This window comes from Prinia subflava, chromosome 8, assembly GCF_021018805.1.
Source record: "Prinia subflava isolate CZ2003 ecotype Zambia chromosome 8, Cam_Psub_1.2, whole genome shotgun sequence".
NCBI lineage: Eukaryota > Metazoa > Chordata > Aves > Passeriformes > Cisticolidae > Prinia > Prinia subflava.
In genome coordinates, this window is record NC_086254.1 from 3,355,103 (window position 1) to 3,379,774 (window position 24,672).

Sequence of the window (24,672 nt, forward strand, 5' to 3'; positions counted from 1 at the left end):
GAGTGCCATGATGCTCTTAATGCTCTGGACATGGGATTGGGAATGAGAGATGGGACAAGCTGTGGACAAGGGAATGTCTACTTTTCCTACTGCTGCTGGAAATACTGAGTCCTTGTAAGTCGGACTTTTTCTACCACAGGTGTGTTCAAAAGACTGAATTGCCTCTCCTTCTCCTTGGTCACCTCTCTTTTTCCTTTGTTTAACCTTCCCCTGTCCCATTTTGACTTTTTTGGCCACAGTACATGGCTCTTCCTAGTTTTCCACCCCCATCCAATGCCTTTCTGAGTGCCCTGCCTCAGCTTCTCCAAGTCATGGCACAGTTCCCCTTCCTCCCAATGTCATCTCCCTGTTTGCTGGTATGTACTTTCCTCACTTTTCCACTTGTTGGCATGCAAGGAGCTGGTTTTCAAGCTAATACACATAAGTGCTGGGAGCAGGAGCTTCAAATCTCTGGGAGGGAGCTGGTCCCTTCCCCTGCAGAAAGCCTTGACCCTGATGGTCCCAGGTCTCCAGGAAAGCCCCAGGGCAGCAGAGGGATCCAGGTTTTTGTGATGCAGTGAAGCAGCTGCCTGGGAAGAGGAGGAGGCTCGTCCTGGGGGCGTTGGGCTTGGGTGGCCATGAGAAACCACCAGCAGTCTGAGCCACCAGCAGAGTGGGGACAGGAGTCCTGTCCCTGCAAAGAATGGGGCAGCATCTTCCCATCCCTGGACACACAGAATTGCAGCCTGTGTTAGCTGTCCAAAAACAGCTTCTAGTGGCTGTTGGCATGGAGACAAGCGATTGGAGCAATTGCCACTGACATACCTGCTTCCCTTGAGTGGGGACAGAGAACCTCCAGCGGGATCCACTTGTGACTATGGTCACATGGATCCTTCCCTCTGCTGCTCCTGCCCTCCCTGGAATCTCCCTGTGGGCATTGAGTGGGATGAGGGGTGAGTCTCCCTTGCAGGGAGATGGAGTGGCCCATCCAGCTCATCCCTTCCTTGCCTCTGAGGTCCTGTCTCTGCTATGGCACAGGACCTGGCCTGTGTTCTTGGCATGGAGAACACCTCCCTGGCTCCCTCAGCACTGATGTGTTCTGTGCCTCTGGTCTGTTCCTCTGGGAACAGCTTCCCAGCCTAATCTCAACAAATAACTTCTGGCAGCTGTTCCAGGATCTCTGCCTTGTCCCTCCAAAGTGAATAATGTCCCTGAAGTAAGAGCAGTGACTGAAAATGAATGAATGAGCAGCTTCAGGTGGTTTCTGATCCGCAGCCAAGCTGCTGGCTCAGGGCTGCAGTCTGGATTTCCATCATGTTTGCATTGTCAGCCTCACTCCGAGCCCAGCATTCGCTTTTCTCTGTGTTTCTGTTGGGGATTTATTCTGCACCCCTTGTGTGTGTCTGAACTCTTCCATTGGCAGTTGCGGTCCTGTCTCTCCTGACGGAGGCAAGTCCTTGAGAATGACAGGATCGATCTTGGATCTGCTGCAGCTGCACCAGCCATCCTCTGCAGCCTCTGCTCAAAACACTTCTGTAATTCCTCATGTGTCCTTGGGTTTCTGTGCTGCATTTTGGGCTGCCTAACACCTGAAAGTCCATCCCTACACAGAGTGCTGCAGGCACAGGCACTGTTCCAGCGAGCTGTGCCTCTGGCTCCCTGGATTTACAAGCCCCTGTTGCTTGTAGCACAAGTGAGGAGCTGTGTGACCCTCTCCATGAGCCCCTGCATGCCCAGGGCTCTTGGCAGATCGGTCACCTGGTCTGTCCCTTGTCTCAGCTCCTGCCACACAACAGAGCCCTGAAGTGGCAGCCAGCACAGAGGGGACCTGTAGGCCTTCCTGGAAGTGGGAAGCTGTGGGGTCTGGAATTGGAAAATGCTGTTGTGTAGCAGGCAGAGAAGCTTTCAAAGTGAGAATGTTGGCTTCCATAGCATTCCACAGAGCTCTGAAGAGGAGAAAAATGTTTATTCATGAGCCTCTTAATGAGATCTGGCTAAAAAGGTCCTTCACATGGAGGTGGGGTGGTCATCCTCAAGGTCTGGTGTGGAGGAGACTGTGGACCAGTCCTGCTCTGGTAGCCTGGTGTTAGTACTGGAGATCTGCCCAGTGTGCTGAGCTGTGGCAGTATGGAGAGAGCCCAGAGTGGGGCCACAGCAGTGGCACAAGGGGACAGGCAGGATGAGCTGGCAGCCTCAGCTCCAGTACGGGGAGGTGCTCCAGTTTGGCAATAACCAAAAGCACGGCTGGGCTCATCCCCAGTCTCAGCTGAGGCAGCCAGAGCATGGTGTCCTGGCTCTGTGGAGTGACAAGGACAGAGAGCTGCCTTCTCACCTGCCTGGCAGCAGGCTGAGCATGGAGCACATGTGACACAAGGAGCCAGGGCATGGAGAGCATAGGACACGTGCAACCATCTTGGGAACAGCCTCTTCCCTCGACAGGGTGCTGAGTAAAAAGGGTAATTTGGGGAAGAACACACATGGGATAATATGGGAGTGTTGGGGTGCCTCTGGTGTAATCTGGCCGGTGTTGTCCCAGGGGAATGAGATCTTCCAGAGAAGCGAGCAGGGAGCCTCAACCCTGCCCCAGGGCTACCGGGGATACCGGGGGTACGGGAGATACCGGAGATACTGGGTGTACCGGGGATACCGGAGATACTGGGTGTGCCGGGGATACCGCGGTACCGTGTGTACCAGGGGTACCGGGGATACCGGAGATCCTGGGTGTGCCGGGGATACCGCGGTACCGAGTGTACCAGAGGTACCGGGGGTACCGGGGATGCCGGGGGTACCGGAGACCGGCTCCGCAGGCTCTGGCCGGAGCCGCCAGGGGGCGCCGCGCCCCAGAGCCGCGCTCGGAGCCCCGGGCGGGTTCAGCTTTGGGGAGGGAGGGGCAGCGCGGGGGAACGGGGGGAACGGGGCTTGGGGGGTAAAGGGGTTAAACGGGGGGAACGGGGCTTGTGGGGAAACGGGGCTTGTGGGGTAAAGGGGACAAACGGGGCTGTGCGGGATGAGCGGGCCAGCCCGGTGGGAGCAGGGTGAGCGGGGCCGTGCGAGGTTAGCAGGGTTCTGTGGGGCGAGCGGGGCTGTGCGGGACAGTGCGGGGTGAGTGGGGCCGTAGACAGGGCGAGCTGCGTTGGGTTTGGCCGTAACACCCGGGGGGAGATCCCCAGCCTTTGCAGCAGGCGTACTCCAGCACCGGGCACCCCAGGGATGCTGGACACGCGTCAGACTGCGGGAACTGCGGCTGGATCCAATGGCCCCACGACCTGCAGGAACCTGCAGGCCCCGGCTGTGGGAGATCCCGCTCCTTTTTATCCCTGGCAGCGGGGAGGGAGAGGGGTGTCTCCCCGACGGTGCCAGTTTCCCCAAAAGCGGCAAACCGGCAGCATCTGTCTGAGCCCTGCTGGCACTTCTCTACTCCCTGCGAGCCTGGTTTTGGGCTCCTCAAGGGTCGATCCTGCAACATGCCCTGCTTGTCCCCGGGCTGGGGGTCAGAACCTGCCCGTCTTGTTGGTGCCCCCAAACCTCGCTGTCAGCTGGACCCCCATCACCACTGCCACCGTCCCAGCGACACCCAGGGGTGACCCTGCTCTTGGGGCTGCCCTGCTGTGCATCCCTGCAGACCCTTAAGAGCTTCGTGATGTGATGTCCCGCAGGTATGACCTCCCCAGGTGTGATCCGTCCCGATGTTATTCCCCGATGTGACTTCCTCCTGCGGCCTCCCTAAGCGTGACTCCCCTTCAATGTGATGCCCCCACGTGTGAGGTCCCCTGGGTGTGACCCGCAGCTGTGACACCTCATTTCCCCCCCGGCGCGACCCCCCCGAGGTGACATCCCCTTGTAGCTGTGACCTTCCCGGCTGTGCGCGCTCCCTCCCCGCCATGTGAGAGCCCAGGTGCCGCCTCCCCGCAGCCTGACCCGAGGTTGGTGTCCCCCGGCAGTGCCCCCATCATGGCAGGTCCCCGCGCTGTCCCCCGCCCTCTCCGCAGCGCCGCACGCATGCTCCGCGCCCGCCCCTCCCCGCGCTCTGCCCGTTCCCAGCGGCGGCGGCAGCGGGGCGAGGATGAAGGACCGGACCGGGGAGCTGCGCGCTGTGAGTGCGGGGCGCCGCCGGGGACGCGGGGGATGCGGGGGATGCGGGCAGCCCTCTGCCCCCATCGGGGACCGCCCGAAGCCGTCTCGGCCCCTCTCCCTGGGCAGGGGCCGCCCTGGCCTGAGCGGCGGCGGCGGGGAGGGGGTTGGGCGGGGGCTGTGAGCAGAGGATGAGCCCCCCCGGACATGGCCGGGATGTCGGGGTGGAGGGGAGGATCCCCCGGGCTGCACCCTCCGCGCCGCTGCGGACCGCTCCGGTTCTCCCGGCGCCGGGCGGTGCGAGCGGCGATCTGCGCGGTACCGGGGGGCCGCGGCGGCGGAGCGGCATCGCCGCTGCTCGGGAGCACCGGATACAGCCGCGCGTTTGTAGCGGTGCGGGCGGGGGCTGCCCGCGGGCCGCGGGGTCGTGCCGTGCTCGCCCGGGACCGCGCCGCGCCCGCCGCGCTCCGCTCCCGTTTTGCGTGCTCATCCTCCGGCGCAGCCGCTGCGGCGGGGCCGAGGAGCGCCTGCGGCCGCTGCACCGCGGTGACCCCAGTGCGGTGACCGAGGTTGTCCGGGAGGCATCGGGCTTCGTGTGCGGCCCTCGCCGGTGCTGTGTCCCGCGGAGGCCCCGAGAGCCCGCGGTGGGAGGCGGCGGCGGCGGCGGCTGTGCGCACGGAGCATCGGTGCGAGGAGCCTCCGGTGCCCCCCTGCCCGTGCCCCCTGCGGCACCCTGGGGGCCGCGGTGGTGCTGCTGCCCACGCACGGGGCCGAGCTCCGGCAGTGGCCGGAGGGGCAGAGCCCGAAATCCCGGAGTGCTGCTCCAGCCCCCACCCCGTACCACCCCCTGGTCCTCCCTCTAGTGCGTTTTCTTGTCAGGTTGTTTTTTTTGTAGATTTTATTTTTTTAAAATTACTTCACGGTTGGCGCTGCGGAGCCGCCTGGGGTTGCAAGCGGGGTCTGTCCCGTGGGGAGACTCTGCCATAGAGCGAGGGGCAGTGGGGACCGCTGTGGGTGTCCAGTCTGGTCGGGCTCCAGACTGGAGTTTGGTTTGGTCTGGAAAACGCCAGGAGGATGGAGCTGGGGTGATGCCAGCGAGGGGCTGAAGGGTGGCTGTCGGGGATGAGGGGGTGGCTGTCGGGGATGAGGGGTGGCTGTCGGGGTGATTGTGCAGCTCTGAATGCCCAGGGGTGGCTGTAGATGTCCAGGGCTGGCTGTGGATGCCCAAGGGTGGCTGTGGATTCTGGGAAAGGAAGAGGCTCCCCCAGGAGCTGCCTCCCCACTCTGCCTGGAAAGCACCCAAACATGGGCTCTGTCTCCACCACCAGCACAGGCTGTGAAATGGGATTGGAAAACAGGCTTTTTAATAATAATAGTAAAAAGAAGCCTCATGAATGTCCTTTTGGCAGCCGGCGCTGGCTGAGAAGTGATGCCATGGAGTATTTTAAAATTTCTCTGTTCCTTTAAATACGCCTTAAGAAAAATAGAATGTGTTTTTGCCTCACTCCCGCTGCTGCTCCTTATTCATCAGCCTCATGCTGAGGGTGCAGCATTCTTCCCGGGGACTCCTGGGGATGGAGGAATGCTTTTGAGCATGCAGTTGCCCTGAGTATGAGTGGGTGCCCCGTGGCAGGACTGCAGTGAGTGAGGCAGTGTGGATTTACACCCTTGGTGGTGGCAGACACCAGGGAGGAGCGAGATGCTGCAGTGGACACAGAGTCAGGAGCGTTTGAACTTGTTTCCTCTCTGCTGCCTCATTAATAGCCTGGGCTGGTTAATACTGTGTCTAAATTCTGCCAGGGATGATAAAAAAGAAGGATTAATAAAAAAAGAGCTGGCATTGTTGGAGCAGAGGAAGGGATGCAGGGCGGTCACTGCTCTACAGAACGGAAGCTCCATGTCTTAATGGGATTTTTAAAATGGTACTTGAAATTCAAAATGCTAATCCCAGCTCTTTTCTGAACCTCGGTTCTGGTTCGGATCAGACTTGCTGGAGCTTTTTCAGTGTCCTTGTGGGAGTAGTGATCCCAGATCTGCACTGAACTAGGGACAGGAAATTTAACTTAGCGATGAAACCTGTTCTCTTGTTGTGTAGAACAGCTGAGGATGGGCCATGCAGGATGCCTTGGTGAGGCCGAGCAGAGCTTTGTTTACAGCTGCTCCTGTGCAGGTGTCACAGCTGTGGCTATGAGTGGTCTTTCCTGCCCATCTGGAGTGGGTCTGGAGCTGGTCCCATTCCCCAACACCCCCAAAAGCAACCCTGGTGAGATGGTGTGTACATGCAGGATTGTGAGAGTCCTGTGGTGCTCCATCCTGCCATAAAGGTGCCCAGTTTGAGTGAGACATTGGGATTTCCAGGATGGGACACAGATCCAAATGGTAGAATAATTCTGAATGGTGTTTTGAGAGTGGAAGGAAGTGAGGGAGATGTGCCAGTGTTACAGGATCACAGAGTGGTTTAGGAAGGAACCATCCAATTCCAAACCCCCAGCCGTTGTCAGGGCCCATTTTTTGGGGTGCTCTTTCCTCCTGTGCCCGTTGTTCACCTCCAGCAGCTGGTTTTGTGTGCGTTTCTGCAGTGATGTTTGCGTGTTTGTGCCATGCCACTGCCCTCCCCAGCTGGCTGAATCCCCACTCCTGACAGCCAAGTAAGTCCCTGCTCCCAGTGCTGCCTCCTGCCAGTTAAAAATAAAAATAAAATAATAAAAAATAAATATAAAGGGAGAGCAGAAGCAAGGTTGGCTGCAGGTCCGGCTCTGTGGATCCACCCTGTCCCCTCCTGTGGCAGTGAAATCTGCAGCAGTGCCCCAGGACTCCCAGCCTGTCCTCACTCCATCCCTTCCTCTTAATTCCGTGCTGTTCCTGCTGAGGCTTTCGCTCCTGGGGGCAGAAATGTGAAGTCGACCACAGCTGCTGTTCGCAGAGGTCGGGTCTCGTGTGTGTCTCCATCTTTCCAGAACCCCCCGGCTGCAGAAGTCCCTGCAGACCTTGGAGATGAATATATTCACTTGCTTAGACGCCGTCTTCCTTTGCCCTTTTTAACCTCTTCGTTGCCAGAAGTGCTCTGGAGCTGTTCAGCTCGGGCAGAAGGGTCACGTTAATAATTCAGCGGTGCCGCGTCCCTCCCGCTCGGGAGCTGTCACATGGCGGGTGACAGCCGGTGGCGCAGCCGCCCGCTCCGCCTGAGCCCGGCGCGTTTTAGCATCGCTGGAACGCTGCTTTTTTCAGGGTGGGGAGGAGCAGAGCTGCCGTGGCAGGTCAGACATCATGGCTGCCCTTAGAGCATCCCTGCTCCCACGAGCACGGGGCAGGGAAGGGGCTCTGCCCGCTCCCCTGGGGTCCTGGAGAGGCAGGGGTGGGTGAATCCTCCCTGCCGGGGGCTGCCGGGGTGGGCAGGGTAAGGAAGGTGGTGACAGGAGTGATGCAGGGGAGCCCCTCGTGCTCCTGTGTGAGCTGTTCCTGTGCTCCCCGGCAGCGGAGGGGTCCTGGGTGTCCCTGTGCCACAGGGATGCTGTTCACAGCCGTGAGTGCACACCGTGGTGTGCAAGCCAAAAACGGGGAAAAACCCTTTTCTGTGCTTTAAACATGGATGCAGGTAAAGCCCGGACTCTAGGTGAGCTCTGGGTGGTGTGTCATTGTCCCTATAGGACACGGAATGAACCGCACTGACTGTGAATCCTGTGAAGGCAAGAGAGAGCACTTTACTTAAAATGTGATTTCTTTATATACTGTTTACAGAGACTAATATGATTAGATGGGCAAAGTTAGCACTTCTTCAACCACATTAGTTAAGTCAGAGGGCCATCAAGAAGTCCCTCCTCTAAAAAGAATGAATAACACAGCTATAGTTAACAAAACATCTCTTTTTGTTTGCAGCAAATAGCCTGGGAAAGAAATTTCACAAACCAAAACATCTCAGACATGAAATCAAGGCCCCATGTTGTGTCCCCAACCTTGGAGGGGCCTGATGGGGTGATGAGTTTGAGGGACAGACAGACCTCAGAGGGGACACTGAGCCCCAGGGTCCCTTGGTGTGTGTTGGGGAGCTTCAGCTCTGGTGCATGGAGGTTTGGTGGTCCCGGTGAAGTCAGCTGGAATATGAGGATACACTTGACCCACTGAGACCTGGTGTCAGTGTGGGCACCAGAGAGTGGTGAGGGTGAGAATAAGCGCAGCCAGATACCTCAGCTGGGTGTCTGAGAGGCTGGAGCCAAAAGGGTTCAGCCTCGTCTCTGTTGTTTTAATGGAAGTGGCTTTGTGTGTGAGCTGCTCGGAAGCTGTACAAATGTTTGTTTTGCCATGTATCTTCCCGTTAACAAGATTTCTCAGGAAATATGCAAAATTATCACTACAGGCAGAACATGTACAGTAAGGCTCATTAAGCTAAGTACTGTGATAAATTGCTTCTTCCAGAAAATTATGTATATTAGCAAAAAGGAGGAGAGCGAGCCCGGATGGAGGACCAGGAAGACAGAGTGTGTGGTGGTGTCCTGGCTCCAGGTGACCTGAGCACACCTGCCTCAGGGGAGTGTCCTTGCACCACGGTGTCTGCAGGATGAGCCTGGAGGGGATGCGTGGGGAGGGGAGGGCAAGCAGAGGACAGCATGGGAAATGGAGATGGAGCAGTGCTGTGTCAGGCCCAGACCAGGCACAGAGCCAAAGAGGCTGCCTTTGCTCAGGAAAAATATGAAACGAGGCAACTGTGGAAGCACAAGGAGTCGAAAGTTTTGCTGAACTGAGAGAAGGGGAGAGGGCAGGGGTGATGTGTCACAGGCTGCTGGCACCTCTGCCTGTGCCCCTGCCTGCAGTGGCCAGAACCAGGGCTGGTGTTGGAAATGTGGGCACTGCTTTTGCTCCCCAAATCAGGAAGCAGACTTAGGCTGTGAACAGGGGCAGGCTGTGCATGTAGTGTGTCATGGGCTCACAGAGTGGTGTGGGTTGAAAAGGACCTTCAAAGATGATCTGGTTCCAACACCCCTGCCATGGGCAGGAACACTTTTGACTAGACCAGATTGCTCTGAATCTTCTCCAGACTGGCCTTGAACACTTCCAGGCATGGGGCTGACACAGCAGACTGACCTCTGGGTGCTCAGGTCCCACATGAGAGATGTTCTGAAACACCTTTCAGCCTTTTTCAGTGATACTCTGAGTATTTTCCGTAGTGGTGCAGCTGCTCTCCCCTGGCAGGAGGGTCTCTTCCTCCATCACCTTTTGCAGGAGTGATGGAAGTAGTGAGTGGAGCCCAGGACATCTGCTGGCCAAAAGCTCTTCTTGGAGACATCCAGAGAACAGGAATTCCTTCTGCTCCAGCAGCCCTGGAGAGCTCAGGCTCAAGAAAAGTTTCCCCTCAGCTGCTGAGGAACCTTCAAAGAACCATGTCATCCAACCCTATTGCCATGGGTTGGGATACCTTCCATTAGACCAGCTCCTGACTGGTTGTAGAATTCCAAATCTCTTACCCAAGTTGTGTTCATTTGCTCCTAGGCCAGCATATTCCTTCTACAGGAGAAGGTTCCTCCTCCCTGCTGCCTCCTCCTCCTCAGGCATCCACAGGCCCCTCAGGACACACCCCAGTGCAGGGGACAGACCTGCAGGGTGCAGCATCAAAACCTGCTGCAGGCTGGGACTGAACTTTCTGTTAACAGTACAATTTCCCAGATTCTAGTGAATACTTGCAGACCCAGATTTCTTTTCATGGTAAATAACTAAAAATGAAGTTTTCTGCTCGCTGTCCTGTGAGTTTTCAGGAGAGTGCTGCCACTGTGGCCACTTCCATTCTGCTGTACTTCTGCAGATGTGTGCTGCAGGTTTTCCAGTATGAGCTCTGCCTTTTTGTCTGCCATTGCTGGTCTTCCATCAGGTTCTTCACACTTTGGTTTGTGTATGAAATAATTGTTTGCTTTGGTTTTCCAGAGGATCTTTGCCTTTTGGGAGGATCAGTGTCTCACCTGGATGGTTCTGAGGTTCTTTGACAGGGTCTAGACAAGAGCACCAAAGAAACATCATTGAGCTTTCATGACCACATGAGCAACCTGGTTTGGTGGAAGGTTGGCAAGGGGTTGGACTGGAGCATCCTTGAAGGTCCATTCCAAATCAGTATATTCCATGAGTGCGTGTTTGCCAGGGGTAATGGGGTTTGAGGAATAAATGGGATTTGTGGACTGTGTTGATCCCACAGCCATGGGAACTGGGTGCTGCCTGTGTCACCTTCTCTGCCTGAGACTTTCCTTCTTTTTTCTCTGAGAGTTTCCTAGGACAGACTGCAGTGTCACTAGTGGGCATGGCCAGGGCTTGGTGACATTGGCAGACACCAGAGCACGGTGATGATCCCAGCAGAGCCCTCTCTGAGTGAATGGGGTGGAGATAAGAGATGAGTGCTGTGGCTGCAGGTCCTTCTGCTGCCCATGGGAAGCTCTGGTCTGCATAGGAACTGTAACAATGATGGTGGCACTTACAGGACATTAAGAAATTAATTTCAGATTGTTTAAGTCTGCTTTTAACCAAATTGTTCTCCAGCCATGACTGTAAATTTATAAAGTACTGGCTGTAAAGTACGGGTGCTTTTCCAGGAGGTGATAGTGCTGTCCATGTTTCAGAGCTACAGAAGGAGGTCAGTGAGTTCAGCTCATTGCCCTCTCCAGGACTGGTGGCAACTCTGTCACCTCTGACACTTATTCCTCAGAGTTAAGAAGAATTTTACCTGTTTGCTTTTAAAACTGAGCTTAAGAGTGATCATGGTTCTGATAAAAGGCTTGAACTTTGTGCCAAAGCTAGGAATTATTTTACAGCAATGCAAGCCAGCACCTAAGGACAAAACTCTTGGAAATCGTGTTCTCCCTTGCACTGCTAGTGTTGGAAATTGGAAATACCAGCAGACTCATGCAGATGTTGCTGGATGCTGAAGTCATCTGTACCTTGGACTTTTATTCATAAAAAAAGTTGTTAATGGGAAGGTTTGGGCTGGTTGTGGTGAATATTAGAGTTCCAGAATTGCTTAGGTTAGAAAACCCCTCTAAAATCCAACTATTTCCCCAGCACTACCAAGGCCAGCACTAACCCCAAGTGCCACAGCTACACATCTGTTAAATCCATTCAGGGATGGTGACTCGACCACTGCCCTGCACAGCCTGTGCCTTGGAAACTGGGCTGGACAGCCCTTTCCCTGAAGAAATTTCCCCCAGTTTCCATCTAAACTTGCCCTGGCACAACTTGAGGCCATTTCCTCTTGTCCTGTCCCTGGTTCTCTGGGAGCAGACCCTGACCCTCACCTGGTTCCACCCTCCTGTCAGGGCATTGTAGAGAGTGAGGTCCCCTCTGAGCCTCCTTTTCTCCAGGCTGAGCCCCCAGGTCCCTCAGCTGCTCCTGGTGCTCCAGATCCTTCCCCAGCTCCTTTCCTTTCCCTGGGCACACTCCAGCCCCTCAATCACCTTCTTGTTGTGAAGGGCCCAGAACTGAGCCCAGGGTTTGTGGTGCCCCAGCAGTGTCCAGCACAGGGGGACAGGCACTGCCCTGGTCCTGCTGCACACATTATTTCTGATACAAGACAGGTGCCACTGGCCTCTTGCCCACCTGGGCTTATGTTCAGCTATGCCAGCCAGCACCCCACGGCCTTTCTCAGCTTTTCAGTGCCTCTGCCCCCAGCCTGGAGCATTCCATGGGGTTGTTTTACCCTAGTGCAGGACCTGGCACTTGCCCTCGTTGAATGTCATAGAATTGGCCTTGGCCCATTGATTCATCCCATCCACATCCCTCTGCAGATCCCTCCTGCCCTCCAGCAGGTCAGCAGCTCACCCAGCTTGGTGTCTTCTGCTGAGAGTGCCCTCGATCCCCTTGCCCACATCATTGCTGAAGCTGTTAGACAGGAGTGGCCCCAGCACTGATCCCTGGACAGCACCACTGGTGACAGGCTGCCAGCTGGATTTAGTCCTGGAATAGGACACAGTGAGTTTGGGGGCTGTGTGCCATGGAATTCCCAATCTCTCGTGGTGCACAGCTGTCCTGTATGTCTGCAGAAAGGGCTGAGGCTGACCACAGGTGGTTTAAACCATGGCCTTGGGTGGTTCAGTGCTCCAGGACTGGGAGCAAACCCTCCGGCTGTCCTTGTGCTCTGCCTTGACACCACCTCCCTGGAAACCTTCAGGAGCAGCACTTCAGCCCTGCTTGAAGGACAGTTTTTGGCTGCTGCAGATGCCTAAAGCAAACCCTGAAGGGTGGGGAGGTCAGGGCAGCCCTAGGGTGAGGGACTCGTTCAGTGAGTGGGAGATCCATGGCTGCTCTGTCCAGTGGGGCTGTGCTGAGCTGCCCTTGTGCTGCCAAGCATCCCAGAGCCAGGCTGGGATGTTTCCAGAGATCTGCATGCTCTCCTACGTGTCCTTTAGGCTCTGTGAGATGGCTGAGATGTCAGTGCTGCTCGCTGCCGAGTTCTTCAGACCTTGCCCTTCCTTGCACAGCTGTGTGCTGGAATGAGCTGCCCTGGGAGCTCTCGGTGTCAGCAGCAGTGCCTGGGCTTGGGGGTTTGGATGTGGGGTCAAGGTGACTGCTGCTGGGTGTTGGAGCCCCGTGTGCCACTCTGTGTGGGGACACGATCCCAGGCGTGACCCACAGAGGCATCCCCAGGAGCAGCCTGTGCGTCCCGCTGTGTTCTGGCTACAGAAAGGGCAGCATTTCATCAAGCAAGGCAAGCCCAGATGGCTGGAATCTCTTCAGCTGGGCAGAGCAGCACGGAGGTGTTTGTAAATATAAACAAACAGATGCAGCCTGGGACTGAAGCCATTGAGCAGCCTCCTGCATCTCAGGGATGAGGCCTCTCCATACTTAACTGAGTGGTCCCTGGAAGGGGGATGGCAGCTGGTGTGGCTCTTTCTTTCCCTCGTGCTTTTGTGAGGCTTGCCTTTTCTCTGGTAGGGTGGGAGGCAGCAAGGCCTGGCCCACAGCCCTGTGGGGTGCTGGAGGCAGGCAAGGGTCACTGCCTGCTTGGACACAGATGTTTCCTAGGAAAATGTGCCAGCAGGGCTTGGTCTGGGGATGTGTCTGGGTTCAGATGTGCCCAGCAGTGGCTGAGCCCGTTGTTCCTCTGCCTTTGCTGCCTGCAGCAGCTCCCTGGGTGCATCTGGACATGGTCAATCCATCTGCAGCACTGACAGGAGAGGACAGGAGCCTGGGGCTGTGTGTGCCCACTGCTGAGGTGACAGAAACCTGCACAGCCCACCCTGCCAGCTTTGCTGTTTGGAGGAGAGCAAGCATCAAGTCTTCTCAGGTGTTCTGTGCTCCTTTCTCTTTCAGAAAGTGCTTGGAGAGGGACTGGGGTGGGTTGGAACCATGTAATTTGTACAATAATGAATCTATTAGCATGTGCTGGTTGCAAAACCTACAGAGCCAGGGTGCTCTGGGGCTCTGGATGTCTTCCCATCCACTACTCCTTTTTGTCAAGGGTGATATCATGGTTTGCCTCTGCCTCCACTTGGGATTTTGGCCCTTGTGGAGGGCACTTTGAACCCTGTGAGGCTCCAGAAGCGCTGAAGGAGCTCTGACTGACCTGCCCTCCCCACCTGGCTCCTGCTCTCACTGGCACTGAAGAGGCAGCGGCTCCCAGAGCCACCCCAGCAGCCAGGACCGTGCCCATGTGGTGCCACTGCTTGGCCTCTGCTGGACTGGAGAAATAAAAACCTTCCAAAAGAGGGGTTATCCTCACCTGCCCTATGTGGGGGGAAAGCCTGGAAGCCCTGGGTCCTTGGTGCTGCCTGGCAGTGTCTGAGGCAGAGGTGAAGGGGCCCTGGGAGGATGCTGTGCCTGACACTGTGAATTCCCAGGCTGGGGAATTGTTTGCTGCTTGTGCTGCTTGAGCAGCACCTGCAGGTAGTTTTGACTGAGACAGGAGCTTTCAATGTGGCTTTGGAAACCCAGCTCACAGCTGGGATGTGTGAAGCCAAAACACTGCTGTGTGATGCTTTCCATTTCCTTTGGAAAGTTTCGGTCTCGTTCCTACTTTTGTACTAGAATTAATCAGGGGGAGACATCTCAAGCTTGGGTAGAGCAGTGAGGGCCAGAGTGGAGGGAGATGCTGGGAGCAGCTGATCCATCAGTGCCCTGCATCCTGTGAGCTGTTCTCCCAGTGGGATCTCCTCTGGTGCCAGTCCAGGTCACCCATTACCAGCCACGGCTGCTGCTCACTGGCTCGGGGTGCTGGGGTGGGATGATCAGCCTGACACTGGGGGTCAGGGCTGGTACAGCACTGAGGGTGTTTCCAGTGACGTGGGTTGGACAGATGGTGCCCTTCTCCAGCCCGGAGTGACAAGTGACATGTGTCCTCCTGACCAGCAGGCTCCATCTGTGTAATTTCCTCTTCATGGGGCTTCTGGCTGGGCTCTGTGCCGCTCCCCCTGTCCAGTGCCTGCCCTAAATAACATCACTCTGCCTGCCCATCAGCTCCCAGGAGTGGTCTACCCCAACCATGAGTGCCTCTGACAAGGCTGTGTGTGGCTTTAGCAGAAACCCCCTCTGTGGGTGGTGGGTGCCCTTCCTTTGGGATCTCTGGGTATGGCAGGGTCTGGTGGGCAGCATGGATAGGACTACGCAGGGATGTGGCATCCTTTGGGCAATGAGCCAGGTCTGTTTTGGGTGTGGAAAGGACAAGCAAGAGGTGACAAGGAGAAGAGCATCTTTGGCAGGTACCCTGCTCTCCTGCTGCTCTTCCTCTCTGCCAGTCCCTGGCCTTGCTGGTTCCTGTACAAGCCTGCATTTAAAATTAACAGTGGGAATACTCCACTCATAGGCTTCAGAAAGGGGCTCAGAGTTCTGGCAAATTGAGATCCCACCAGAACGATTCCAAAAAGGCTGGATAGGCTTGTGGGGAAGTTGTGTTGAAGGTATGTTTTTCTGTACAGTGCTGCAGGGGCTGACTGGTGCTTCCCATCCTGTTCCAGCTCCTGCCATGGGCCCAGACACCTTTCACTATCCCAGGTTGCTCCAAGCCCTGTCCAGCCTGGCCTCAGACACTTCCAGGGATGGGGCAGCCACAGCTGCTCTGGGCAACCCACCCTCATGGACTGACATTTCTTCCCCATGTCCAACCTGACTCCACCCTCCACCCAACACCACTGTCCTGTGCTGGGACTCCAGAGCTGGAGGCAGCTCCAGGGAGTCTCAGGAGAGTGGAGCAGAGGGGGAACATCCCCTCCCTCCCCTGCTGCCTTCACTGCTGAGAATGAGCTCAGGAGACATTTGGCTTTCTGTGCTGCCAGTGCCCATGGTCAGGTCAAGTCCCATTTGTCACCCACCAGAATCTCCTGATCCATCCTCACCAAAGTGTGTGATGCTTAAAAGCTGTTGATGCTTAAAATCAAGCACAGCACAAACCTAGCAGGCATGTGTGATATGTAAAGTGGAATGTGAACATGGTTGGATCTCTGTAGCAAAGATCTATCCATGCATTCCCAGCTTCAGGACATGGTTCTTTGTGACCTCCTCGATGGTGAGCCCTCCTCCCGTGTGCTGTGGGTGCTGGGGGAGTGCTTGGGATGCTCTGGGAGCAATGGAGTGTATGTGGGCATTGCTCTGGAACCAGTTGTTGACCCCAAGTGGACCTGAGCTTACAGCCAGGCTTGCTGCTGGCTGAAGGAGTGGCACAGTTGGCATTGGGGTTGGGATTAGAGGGTGACAGCTGTCACTGTGCTCAGATGGTTTTGAGCAAGGCTGGAGCAGTGATGACAGGGGACAGGGGAGGGAATGGGCTGGCTGGTGTGCAGGAAGGGTTTAAAAGAGCCTGTGGCCAAATCCTGCCCTTGGCTCCAGGGAGGTGTGGGAGGTGTTGGATGTGGTCATGGATCCGGCTCTGCCCGAAGCCTGAGCTGTGCTCTGGCTCTCAGTGCCAGACTGTGACTGCCGAGGGGAATGGGAGAAGTGGTGAGGACCTGGTGTGAGCAAACTGCAGAATTTTGGAAGCAAAAAGCTTCAGGGGAAGAGCTGGCCCTGCCTGATGCAAAGGCAGTGCCTGCTGCAGGGACTGCACAGCCCCAGCTTGTACCAGCACAGACCAGCCAGTGGGACCAGGACAGTGACTGTCCCCTGGGCTGGGCACTGCTGAGGCATCTCAGATCATGGGGTCAGCTTTGGGCCCCTCAAAAAGGAAAACATTGAGGGGCTGCAGCATGTCCAGAGAAGGGAACAGAGCTGGGGAAGGGTCTGGAGGACCAGGAGCAGCTGAGGGAGCTGGGACAGCTCAGCCTGGAGAAAATGAGGCTCAGGGGGAACCTTCTTAACTCTCTACAACTCCCTGACAGGAGGGTGGAGCCAGGTGAGGGTCACTCTCTTTTCCCAGGTTATCAAGTGACAGGACAAGAGGAAATGGCCTCAAGTTGCTCTAGGGAAGGTTTAGATTTGATGTTGGGCAAAATGTCTTCATAGGAGGGGTTGTCCAACCCAGGAATGGGCTGTGCAGGGCAGTGGTGGAGTCACCATCACTGGAGGGATTTAAATGGACCAACCCACCCCAGGGTGGCAGCTTTGGCCGTGCCCCAGCCTCACTGTGCCAGCAGCTCCTGGCCTGAGTGGCTGTGCTGCACATGGGCACAATTTCAGACTTTAGGGCACAGTTTTCCGTGCCCACAGGGTAAGAGCAGCACCGTGCCTGTTTTTCCTTGTCAGGGTGAGATTTTACCCAGATTTATGGGAGCTCTCTGATCACAGAGGCTCTGGATAACCATGAATGGGATTACTGTGTGTGAGTTACCCAGGCAGAAAGTGCCACAAGGCTGAAAGCTGAGGTCTCTGGATGATACCACCCAAATCAGTCACTGTAGGGTGGAAAGACAATTTTAGAATAGATATTTCATCTGGCTTATTTCCATGAAAGAGGGCTCTCTCTGCAGACTGTGGTGGTTACCTCTCTGCAGAGTCCAAAGGGGCCATGGGGTGATGTGTAACTGTCTGCAAAGGCTGCAGTCATCATGAGATGAGCAGAGGCAGTCCTGTCTTAAATCTCCATTCCACTGGCTTCTTCTCTCTTGTAAATATGGAGTAAGAAGAAACTTTTCCAACCTGTTAATTTTCCATTTCCCTCCGTCATGTAGCTGCTTTGGATAATAATCTTTTAAATGTCTCCTTATGTGCAGGACTGTAATTTTTCCTTCCCTTGAGAGCTTGCATCCCCCGCCTTGCTGGGACACGAGGTGTTTTCATCTCTGGTGACAATGACACACATGCTTCTGCAGACAAGGACAACCCCTCATTTGCCTGCTGTGACTTTACCAGTTCTGCTGTATTATCTGTTTGCTCCCACCTTTCCTACACTCTGCAGCACTCCTTTTATTTTCCCATGGCAGCATCCCTCGTGCTTTCCCATGGCAGCATCCTTTGTTTTTAGCATCATGGCATCCCTTAATGTTTTCCTGACATGGTATTCCTCATGTTTTCCCATTGCAGCATCTCTTGTTTCCCTCCTGCTTTCCCATGGCATCATTCCTTGTGTTTCCTGTGGCAGCATCCCTCATGTTTCCCATTGCAGCATCTCTTGTGTTTTCCCATGGCAGCATCCCTTGTTTTTACCATCATGGCATCCCTTAACGTTTTCCTGACGTGGTATTCCTCGTGTTTTCCCATTGCAGCATATCTTGTTTCCCATTGCAGCTTCCCTCCTGCTTTCCCGTGGCAGCATTCCTTGTGTTTCCTGTGGCAGCATCCCTCGTGTTTTCGAATTGCTGCATCGCCCATGCTTTCTCCTGTGGCAGCATTCCTTGTGTTTCCCATGGCAGCATCCCTCATGTTTGCCCATCACAGCATCCCTCGTGCTTTCCCAGTTGCAGGATCCCTGGTGCTTTCCCAGTTGCAGGATCCCTCGTGCTTTCCCAGTTGCAGGATCCCTCGTGCTTTCCCAGTTGCAGGATCCCTTGTGCTTTCCCAGTTGCAGGATCCCTGGTGCTTTCCCAGTTGCAGGATCCCTGGTGCTTTCCCAGTTGCAGGATCCCTCGTGCTTTCCCAGTTGCAGGATCCCTCGTGCTTTCCCAGTTGCAGGATCCCTGGTGCTTTCCCAGTTGCAGGATCCCTGGTGCTTTCCCAGTTGCAGGATCCCTCGTGCTTTCCCAGTTGCAGGATCCCTCGTGCTTTCCCAGTTGCAGGATTCCTCGTGCTTTCCCATTGCAGGATCCCTTGTGCTTTCCCATGGCAGGATCCCTTGTTTCCCACCGTGACATCCCTCGTGCTTTCCCATTGCAGGATCCCTCGTGCTTTCCCATGGCAGCATCCGTTGTTTCCCACCGTGACATCCCTTGTGCTTTCCCATTGCAGGATCCCGGTGTTTCCCGTGGTGGAACCCGTGGTGTTTCCCGTTCCTGCTCCCTGCAGAGCTGGTGTGCCCACACAGGGCTGAGGGTGCCCCTGAGGCTCCCACTCCATGGTTGGGCTGTCCCTGGCTGTGTCCCGTGCTCACTGCTGAGGCTGTGCCATGGGGCCCTGCCTGCCCTGGTGTTCTGGCCGTCCCTCACTGCTGGATGTGTTTGTTCTCTGCTCTCTCAGGGTCCTGGGGCTTGGAGCAGCAGTGCCTGGGGTGTTCCATGCTCTCGGTAGTGTTTGCCCCAGCTCCTTGGAGCACGTGAGCTCAGGAGAAGGGGAAGCTGCCTCACAGGAGCTCCTGAAACAGAGCCATGAGCTCTGCAGAGAGCACTCGTTGATGCCTCTGTCTCTCTGTGTTGTTGCAGGCAAAGGACAGTGATGATGATGATGAAGTCACCGTCAGCGTGGACCGGGATCGTTTCATGGACGAGTTCTTTGAGCAGGTGAGAAGTTTGTTCCTCCAGTGCAGCTTTGGGCTGGTTCACACCTTCCTGCTGGCACCAGGGCGAGTTGGGGACAGACCAAGCTTCCTGCAGCCACTGGGGATGGGGATGAAGGTCCTGCCCTGGCTGGTGCTGCTCAGCTGATGCTCAGGGTTATGTTGAATGCTGAACATCAGGAACCTGGCTTCCCTGCAGGCCTGAGGCTGTGCTGCCCTGTGGATGTTTTCCTGCTCCTCCAGAACCCCACAAGTTCTGGAGGAGCAGGGGGAGCAGGAGGACATCCATGGGGCTGTTACCTAGGCAATGGGAGCAGGGAAGCCTCACACGGAGCTCCCAGGCCTTTCCCCAGAGCACCTCTGCAGAGCAGCAGTCCCTGCATGGGGCTGATTTAATTTTGTGCCTCCTGTTCCCAAACAAGAGGTTGTCTTCTGGCATGTGGGTGGCTGTAAGATCTGCTTGCGGATTTTTAGCGCACCCTTAGCATGGCATGTGTGTGGGGGGTGTTAAAATGGATCTGTGCAGGCAATGGAGTGGGAACTGGGATAAATCTGATGTGCAGGTGGAGGAAGATGAGCAAAGGAGTGGTGTGAGCCGAAGGAGAAGGCTGAGTTAGAGGGTAAGCAGCCTGGCAGGCAGAGAGCACAGGAGAGGTTTCCCCTCCTGGGTGATGCCTGTGTTTTCCTGTAGCACAGAAGTGCAGGGGAAATGCCAGAATGAATCTTTTGGAAAATGTGGCCTCCCTGGGGTGGGGGTGAGGATCAAATTGGGAGTTTCTGGAGCTTTTTATGGAGCAAGGAGCCATGGGGGACTGAGCTGCTACCAGCCTGGCTTGTGCAGTCTCAGCAGTGTTCTGCCAGAGGCCCAGAGTCTGGGAATCAATCTGATCCTGATCTATATAAATTCCCAAAGTTTCTCAGTGTATCACAAAGAATACAGGACACACAGTCTGTATTACCCTGCTGTGACTCAGAGCTGGCTGGTGGGATGGAGAAGATCTGATTCCACAGTGGTGCTATATTTTTAAGGTTGGGAAATATTTATCCAGGAGGATGTTTGCTGTGGTTCAGACATGCCATTGTTGCTTTGGAATAGGGTATAATAATCCCTTCACTTTCCAAAAGTCCAGATCTGTCACAGACCACTTGTCTTGTTGTCTCACTTCACAGGTGGAAGAAATTCGAGGCTTCATTGATAAAATATCAGAGAATGTGGAAGAAGTGAAAAGGAAGCACAGCGCCATTCTTGCCTCACCCAACCCTGATGAGAGTGAGTGAGCTGTGAGCTCCGTGTGTCCTGTGGCACGTGGCTCCATGGATGGGGTGGCTGGAGCCAGGCACAGTCCCCTGTGTCTGCAGGTGGCCCTGGCTGGGTGCTGAGGGAGGGCTTGGACTCACCTGGTGGCTTTAAGACCTGCAGAGGTGGTGAGAGTCCAGTGAGGCTGCCAGAGGGGGATTTCTGAAAGGCTGGGGCAGTGTGGGGGCTGGGAAGAGCAAGTGGCTGTTTGTGTGGGGGTTGGCTCTTGTCTTGCCCTGGGCTGCCTGGGAAAGTCCATGGATGAGGCAGAACAGGCCAGGTGTCACCTACTAGGGCTCAGAAATGTAACAGCTCCTCTTTGAGCCAGAGGCAGGCTGTTGGGACCTTGCATCTCTGTCCTGGGGACAATTTGTTGCTGGCTGGTTAAGGAGTCTATCCCTTCCAGACCTCCTTCTTCCCCAGCCTTGTCCTCCAGGGAAGAGGTTTGCTGCCAGGAGCTGGAGTCAGGGATTCGAGCACCCAAGAGGTGACAACATTTGTGTGTCTGGGGGCTCTGGCAGAGTTAGAGCTGTGAGTGCTGTGGTCCCCTGTTCCCAGGGGGGAGCAGGGCCCTCCCAGGGCAGCCAGAGGAGCTGGCTGGGGGCTGCTGAGGCCAGCAGAGGCTGCCCAGCTTCGGTGTCTGCAGAGCCCTCCCTGTGGAATGGGTGGATCCCAGGTCTGAGCCCTGCAGGCTGGGGCTGAGGGGAGCACTGGAACAGCTCTGCTGCCCCAGGCTCCACCTGCAGTGTAGCACTGAGCCCAGGTGGCTCTTCTTTGTCCAACTCCATCGTGGTGCTGGTGTCACAGGGGGGTTGGATGCTCCAGGATGGCCCTGGGCCACTGGCAGCCCTCATTTTGGCAAAGGTGTTGCTTCCATGGGCTGAGCACTGCTCGTGCTCCCAGTGCTTAGAGGCTGGAAAGCTGAGACCAGGTCTGTCTCTGGTCACCTACCTTCTTCCCATCCACTTCTCATTTTGCAGTTCCATGTCTGTTTGTGGAATTGTGCCTAGAGGTCCCAGGAGGGTGCCCACACACACACTGCCCTGGATCCAGCCCTGTGTCAGATCAGTAGATACTGTAATTACTTGAAAGGACTGGCCCTTCCTAAATTGTCACAGGCTCTCCTCTCCTGGCAGCTGCTCCTCAGCTGAAATTTCCTTGGCCAAGCCTGGAAATGAGGGATTTTCTCAAGGGAGTTCATGTCTCAGGCTATTGCTCAGTCCTCCTCCAGGCTCTTGTGCTCTCAGTGTGAGATGCTGCAGTGTTCCTGTTTGGGGGTGTTCAGAGAAGGGCTGCTGTGCTCCTGCCTGCTGCAGTGGCATCGGGTCCACTTGGGGCTGCAAAGGGCACTCATGGCCTAAAAGCACAATGATCTATTTAAAAGTCTAAGATCTGCAGTGAACAAGATGTGGTGACATTCCCATGACTCCAGAGGCATCCAGGACATTGGAAGTGCTTCTGGGTTTGTTTTACAGCGTTACTTTGCCTTGGTATTGTGGAGAATTCAGTTTGTCATACCAAGAATTGTTTGGACAAGAAGAAAGGAGCCCACACATGAGTCTGAAATCGGTGATTTGTAGCACTGGGGTGTGTTCAGGAGGTGTGGTAAGGCTCAGCAATGGACAGACTCAGAATCACAGAGTGCTTTGGGTTGGAAGGGACCTTCAAAGATCATCCAGTTCCACATCCCTGCCATGGGCAGGGACACTCTAAGTCTAGACCAGGGGACCATTTGCTCCAAGCCCTGCCCAATGTGCCCTTGAACACTTCAGGGATGAGGCAGCCACAACTTCTCTGGGCAACCTTTGTCAGCCTCTCACCACCCTTGTAGTCTGACATTTCTTCCCTGTGTCCAGTCTGACCCCACCTCCCCTTGTCCCACCCCTTGGACCATTTTGGTGGCCTCCTCTGGACCTGCTGTGCCAGGTCATTGTCTGTGCTGGCAGCCTCACCCCACCCTCGTGTGCTCCTGAACCCACAGAGAACCTGCTCATTAATGCAAAGGCTATTTGTGACCCGGGGCTGTGAATTTATGGAGATTAATTTGGAAATTCAGAAACAGGTTCCCGTGAGGCATGGGAGGGGGATGGAGCCAAAGGACACTAAAATGTAGGCTGTGAGAGGCTAATTTTGGGATGTGCTCATTGGGGTTTTCTGTTTCACATGGCAAGGAGTGGCCCCTGGCTTGGCCATCAGGGCAAGATGTTGTCCTCTGCAGGGATTTGGAATGCTGCTTGTCCCCTCTGGAGCAGCACCTTGCTTATTTCTTAGTGATCTCCAAGTACTTAAGCGTCATGTGGAACCTTCACTGCAAGATGATGGGGAATGTTCCTCCAGGAAACAGGGGGATGTTCCTCCAGGAAGCCAGAGAATGTCACGGACTTGTCGTCCTTGTCTGGAGGCACATGTGCTGTGCAGCTTGCTGTGGTGTGGGTGTAGCTTCTCCCTCAGAGATACAAACTCCTCAAACACCACCAGCAAGTCCCTCCTGGAGCTGGAGGGCTTTGGAGTGGGGCTTTAGCCTGGGACAGAGCTGGGCTGTAGTCTGGGAATGTGTGGGCAGTGATGGGCATTGCTGTTGGAACACGGAGTGGAGGGATGGATGGAGAGACCCAGTGAGGTGGCTGGTGGTGAATAGCTGCTTTCTCTGGGTCAGTAAGAGAAGAGAGGGACTCCATGGGCACAGTCCCACTGGAATCTGCTTTTTAAGTGGCTGTGCTTAAGCAGATGCAAGCCCTTGGTGCTCTTTGTTCCCAGGAGAAAGAGAGGTCCAGTGTCTGTGTGAGCCCTGGGTGTACCCACCTGCCTGGTGTGTGGAGGTGCAGGATCCGTGTCTCACGGGAGGGCTCATCCCTCCCTTCCTGCTGATCCCTCTTCTGGCTGCACAGGCTGTTTTTGGATCTGGCTTGCCACTGCTGCCTGGGCTTATTTTGGAGCCCAGTGGGTGGGCAGTGGCTGGCTGTGCCACTGTGCCAGCGAGGTGACAGCCTCGGCAGGGTGGGATCGGCTGCGGGGGCACCGGGAGGGTCTCCCCACCCAGCTGGGCAGGGTCGTGGTGGCACTGGGGTGGGACTGCAAAAGCTGAGGGGCTGTGTTCCTCCTTGGGTCGGGGCCCTCGCTGTGATACTCCAGATTTGAGTCACAGCTCCTGGTAAACCCGCTCCTAAAATCCTTCCCGGTGAGTGCTGCGAGCGTTGTTGCTCCTGGCGCTGGGATCAGCTGCTCTTGCTTGGTCCTTGGTCCAGGCCACATCCCACAGGAGGTGGCTTTGGTTGGCATTCCAGCCAGCAAGGGATGAAATCCCGTTTGTTGTTTCCCTGGGTGGTCAGGAAGGGTTTCTCTGCCCTTTTCTCTGAGGTTGTGTCGCTCTGGCGGCCGTGCTCTGTGGCTCTGTGCGTTATGTAACCCGGGCTGTTTGCTCCATGGCTTGCCTCTGGGAACACAAACCTTCACATCCCAAGCTGTGTCTCTCAGCCTGTCAGCTCAGCCCATCTCCGCAGGCTCCGGGAGACCCAATAAATATTTCAGCCCTGGGAGCAGGTCCATTCCAGCTGCACCAGGACAGAAGGGGAGGTTCACTTCCATGAATGCTTGGCTTCCAGCTTTGTAAGTTTAGCTGTGCAAGCTCAGGGTGGTGGTGATCGACAGCAGGGCACAGGTGACTTTGTTCAGTCTTTCTGGCTGCTGGGAGTTCCTTGGAGAATGGCCCCTGTTATTCCTAGCAGACCATTTTCTGGTGGACAGATGTGTCAAGTTGGCAAGGAGACAAGCTGTAGCTGCTCACTTCTGTCTGATGCTGTTGAGGAAGCACTGGCCTGTGTAAAAAAAAAACAATTTGGAGCTCTCTGGGTGCTGAGGTGGTGCCTGGACCCCTCTGAGCTGGCTCTATGCTGTCCTGTCAGCACAGCCTCATCTCTCAGCAGGTTCTTTGGGAGTGTGTCCCAGTGGGAAGCTGCAAGGAGCTGCTGCTCTGGTGCTGCTGGAGGAACAAGGCTGGGGCTGGTCCCTGCTGCAGCTGCCCCCCTCAGACATGGCTGTCTGTGCCCTCTCAACTCCACTTACCACCGTGCAGTGATTTCCTGGGGCTGCTTTCCCCTGGTGCCTGGTCCCACCAGGGCAGGGAGGAGGTTTTCCTGAGGACCAGGAGTTGCAGCAGTGCTGTGTTGAACTCAGGACTCTGATGCTTCTTTGGGAGGAGCAGTGGAGAGGACAGGTGAGGGTGACTTTGTTCTGCTGCCTTCTCTTTGCTCCTTCACCCTCTCCCAGCCTCCCTTGGATGGGGAATCGGGGACAGCCCAGGCTTCATCAGTCTTTGAAGATGAAGCAAGTGTAGCCCCAGCAGAGCAAAGGGTCTGGGAAAAGGTGTCTGGGCATGTCCTGGATATGTTGCTTTTGCTTTCTGTGTCCTCCCTACTCATCTTCTGCTCTCACCCTTCATCTGGAGCCTTAATGGAGCTGGGAGCTGCCCCTGCCCAGGCAGTCTGGCCTGAAGCAGGGATACATTCACAGAGTGGCTTGGACTGGAAGGGGCCTTAAAGCTCTTCTCATTCCAACCCCCTAC

The 24,672-nt window shown here is 55.7% G+C and overlaps 1 protein-coding gene across 2 annotated transcripts in view; it reads left to right on the forward strand.

The window, feature by feature from the left end:
* Positions 1-3,997: 3,997 nt before the first annotated feature.
* STX1A (syntaxin 1A) overlaps positions 3,998-24,672 on the forward strand; it is a 69,945-nt gene continuing 49,270 nt past the window's right edge. For both annotated transcript variants that reach the window (XR_010081029.1, XM_063402400.1), the window contains exons 1-3: positions 3,998-4,072; positions 18,741-18,818; positions 19,985-20,084. Coding sequence is in view for 1 of the 2 variants with exons in the window: in XM_063402400.1 (XP_063258470.1) it covers positions 4,043-4,072; positions 18,741-18,818; positions 19,985-20,084 (208 nt within the window). In the remaining variant the exon portion in view is untranslated. The remainder of the gene's footprint in view (positions 4,073-18,740; positions 18,819-19,984; positions 20,085-24,672) is intronic.